Below are 4,550 nucleotides of genomic sequence, written 5' to 3'. Positions count from 1 at the left end.
TATGGATGGGTTGACTATAGATTGTATCGATAAATAACCATGTCTTTCTGGCTTCTGTGTTATATAGGTAGGATTTGATGAATTAATACATCTATAGAACTTTATGGGAAAATTTTTTATCGCTTTACAAGACAAAGGGGATAGCTTTAATAAAATGATTTCGGCGGTCTATTTATCGGGTCAGTTTTACACTGCGAAGAATGTAACGCTTCACGGTTGGCATAGAGGCAAATGTCTGATTCCAATTTAAAGATACGAGGGATTCATGGGCAGAACAACACCTCGGTAACTCGGTTACGAGAACAAGTCTTTGTACATTAAGTTAATCTTTTACATTAACATTTTATTAACGAAAATCAGACTTTACAATGTGTTTCATACATGTATACTCACGGGCTTAGTAACAAGTACGAAGTATAACGTTACTCCCACCCTACGTTTAACTATTTATTTAAGTCTGGATGAAGGGTAAACAAAAGCTATAAACCAGCCACGGAATAGATACCATTAACGTGAGTTACAGCCGAAGTTCAACTGCCTTTAGCTTAACGGATGCCAGGTTAAATATGAGTCCATCTCCAGATGGGCGGATAGAAGAAAAGGAAATAAAGGTAATAATTTACTGGGAGGTAGAAAAGTAATAAGTGATTTAATTTGTAATGTATCAACTTCCTCTGTTTGCTGAGTTTGCTCGTAAGCTGTTACAACGTATTTAGTTAGTCAGACATGTTTTATGGGATCCCATTTTATACTAAAGGGGCGGATCACATATATTAAACAAGTTTATTATTTATAGATCCGCGGGGTTGCCCGACGACTATAATAAGTAAACTTCTCGCATTAAGTCACTATCTCGTACATCCCTAGTAGGTATTACATTATTCTGTGGGTAACGGTATGCTATTTGGGTTGCATACCTATCTTGAAATATTACATCAATCATATTCTTGTTCGGCATTTCTCTAAAGAGTTGACAACACGGAGAGGATAGAGGAGTTTAGACTTTAGACTGATGAAATGGGTAGTTACTGTAGGTACCTAAGTATTAATTGATTTCCCTATGTGAACCTCAGCCGCCACGCCAACTGTATTTTTGTAGTTTTCCAAAATTAATTTCGAAAGAAAAAGAAAGAAGAATAAGACAAGATACAAAAGATGAACTCGATGACGTAGGTGTAAATCAACTTGAAATTTATGTCTCTCTCTCTCGCTCTCTTCCTCTTCCTCTCTCTCACACAATCTCTTTCTCTCCTCCGTCTCGAATGTATCTTGCGTTTTGGAAATAGATTCTCGACCGTGTCTCACAATTTTTAGTTCTCGAATTCAGACTAGAGTGCCAACAACTTGGATCCCGGAATACGAAGGCCTGTGTCTCTAGAGACAGAAAATTGTACGGAAGCGTGTGACACCGTGCGTGTGACTAAACATAACGTACAGCTCGTAAATTCATACCCGATATCAATCAAAATCATACTTACACGATCTCGTTCATACGACCAGGACACGGAAAGTCATCCGCGCTCTAAACATCAACAATTCAACACCTCTTATTTCATCTCTGTTAGGACGTGCTTCGTGAAACCGTATACTCGCTTGTGAACGTAAATTTTCAACTCTTCAAGTCATATAACTTATGGTACAGATAAATAATAGCACAAACAACGTGTTGGTGTAAAAAATTAAAATTTAAGCATTCCGGAAATGTTGCTTCATGTGTATGAGTGCGTTAGAACAAAAATACCATTTCGAATAAACTTCCGCAATCCACAGGATTTCCATTTAACGCAGTAGGCATTATTAGAGCATTGTTTTTATGCACATAAAAAAAGCGTACACTAATTTGAATTTGTTTACTATTCAGTAAATCATATCTAGAAAAAAAATGTAAACAAAATGTGTGTGTATTTAACTGTCCATGTTATGGACGGCCGTTATGAATTGAATTTCTAGTGAAATTGAAAGCAATGGTTATTCGTTATTCCCATTGGAAGAGTTTTACACTCAACTGATTTATTTGATTGAGGAAGAAAATTTTATAAAAATAGGAACAGTAGGGCTGTTGAATAATATTTGAATTTGCTCGAATTGCATAGGAATGCAGAATACCTGCCTAATACCTACTTACATACTCCTCAAAAAATATTTACACGAACAGCCATAGCCATTTTAATGTTAAGTGGGTCATAATTGAGACAAAAATGTATTTATTCCACCTCTTTGAGTGGAATGAGATAGATAATTTAGGTTGGTAGGTATTACAAATAAAAGTTGAAGCTTAGAGAAACAAACGAGTAAAAGCAATAACTATTAAATTTTAATTTTCCGTAACTACTAATTTCCGTTTTCTTAAGTAAAAACTCTCATTATTAACTTGTTCCTCCAGCTTTGAAAATTTCCAAATGTTACTTTAATAGTCTACAGTGCAAACAAATTTATTGGTGTGTTATAGACAATTATTGGACTTCAGAAACAGTATTAAAAAGTTCAAGTGCCTTCAGGACTACTCCTGAAGAAGGAGAAAGTTTACGGCTTGAACTAATAATGTGTCTTTTTCGAAAATAATTGGTGTGAAAATAAATTCCAAGTGAAAATAAACTTTCAAACTATTGAAAGTATAAAATGTTCAATTTTTTAAAGAAAAAAGGCAAAGAAAAATCGAACTTTTTTGATAATAAAATTGTGTCTACACCAAAGTCGTCTAAAATATTTCGAAAGTTTGTACAATCTGACAGTGGCATGGGACAAAGTAATAGCTCGGATAAACCAACCAATAAGAAAAGTTTGAACAAAAGTGAAAGTAAAGATGAAGAATATAATACCGCGCCAAACTCACCGGAAACAGAGAAATGTAATTTACTAGCTGACAGTTTCTTGGCCATTGATGATGATTCTGAACTTGGCTCTTCTGATTCTTTGTTACAGAATAAAAATCAAGTCCAGAACAAACCTGATTCACCTAGTCCAAGTACATCCAATGGTTCAAAACCATCTCAGTCTGCAAAACCATCAGCTCTACTGAAAAATACTCCAGATGCATTCTACAATAAAAAGATAAATAACGCGAATAAAAAAGATGCTTTGAAAGCTCAAATAAATGGATCTCAAAGTGAAAATACCCCAAATAATAATTCTGACGAGAGTCAAGTGAATTATAATAATGTCCAACATAATGCAAGTAGTATTAGAAGGAATAGTGATACGATAAAACAAGTGAGTCCAAATAATACAAGTCATAACATAACAAGATTAAATAAACAAAATTCGGCAGACTCAATACAAAATAACAGTGGTAATAATTCCAAGCTAATTAAAAACGGTATCTTTAATAACGACACAGTAATTTACAATGTAGACGACAGTATAAATGATCAAACAAGTGTTAAAAGTAATATCAATAAACCTTTATTCGACCATAAACCATTGGACAAAAACGGCTGTGTTATTATAAATACTTACAGCAACAATAGTATTACTCATCCAGTTTTCGAGGAAGAAAGAAATTACCAAGTACGCAACGTTTCTGATAATCCTGCGAAACAAATACACAATAGCATATCCAGGAATGAAAGTGTAGAAAGTGTAAGTGAATCAGCTTCTATTGTTGTCAAATCGCAGAAGAATACACCAGGATTCAACAAAGCTTTAGATGCAGATGATAGTGACACTAGTGTAGACAGTCACAGTATAACTGCTAGCTTTGAAATAAAAGAAGCTTTGCCTGACTGTGGAAAAGATGAAGAGGAAACTAATGGTACAAATGAAGAACTTGACGAAACTATCAGTATCAGCATTGAAACAGAAGAACAAAACAATTTAGTTGGGGTAGATTTAAAAGAAACAAATGAGTCAAAGCAAGAGTCATGTAACCCTGTTGAAAATGTTTTTGAAAGAAATGAGACATTACATAATACTGACTTGACATCAATAAATTTCAAGACTGAAAATATTAACTTCGATTCCCAAAAAGAACAAGAAGAATCTGCTCCATTAGAAGAATCAAATTCGACAGAGAATTGTTTACAAGACAACCTAAACAAAGAGCTAAATTTAAAGGATTCCAAAAGAAGAATCTCGGACGATCATACAACAGCGACTTCAATGTGTCTGAGTGAAAACAGTGACGAATCCAAATGTGAAATAGAACAATCTGAGAAAGAGTTAAAAGAAACGACCGAGGACTCAAAAACTGAATCCAATAACCAAGAAACAAAACTAACTGAAGTAGAGTTGTTAATAAATAACGACGTCAGTGAGGTAGAGCAATCAGTTACTACAATAGATACTGACCTCTTGCACACCGAAGTGCATAAAGAAAACGAATCTGAGAGGACAAAATCAAACCTAGAAGAAGAGGAAGAAGAAGAAGAATCGGAAAGTGAAGAAGAATCCGAAGAAGACGACACTGACGAAAATAAAGAAGAGGTGAAAGATAATTTGGAAGATTCAAAGTTAGTGAAAGATCCCGGAACAACAGATGTAACACAAAACATGGAAGAGGATGTAGCATCTGTTGAGCCGAAGAAGAAAGTCAAAAAGTTCGTACGCTTTGC

At 34.6% G+C, this 4,550-nt stretch overlaps 1 protein-coding gene across 1 annotated transcript; it reads left to right on the top strand.

Moving 5' to 3' along the window:
• Positions 1-2,736: 2,736 nt before the first annotated feature.
• Positions 2,737-4,535, top strand: LOC103523049 (GATA zinc finger domain-containing protein 15-like; the record flags this gene model as incomplete). Its single annotated transcript, XM_008488127.1, has 1 exon — positions 2,737-4,535. A coding segment is annotated over exon 1 (1,799 nt), but the record flags the coding sequence as incomplete, so codon positions are not given.
• Positions 4,536-4,550: the final 15 nt, after the last annotated feature.

The sequence above is a fragment of the Diaphorina citri genome, unplaced genomic scaffold, assembly GCF_000475195.1.
Source record: "Diaphorina citri unplaced genomic scaffold, Diaci psyllid genome assembly version 1.1 scaffold14412, whole genome shotgun sequence".
Classification (NCBI taxonomy): domain Eukaryota; kingdom Metazoa; phylum Arthropoda; class Insecta; order Hemiptera; family Psyllidae; genus Diaphorina; species Diaphorina citri.
The sequence above is the reverse complement of the archived record's forward strand: the minus strand, read 5'-3'. Positions and strand labels throughout refer to the sequence as shown.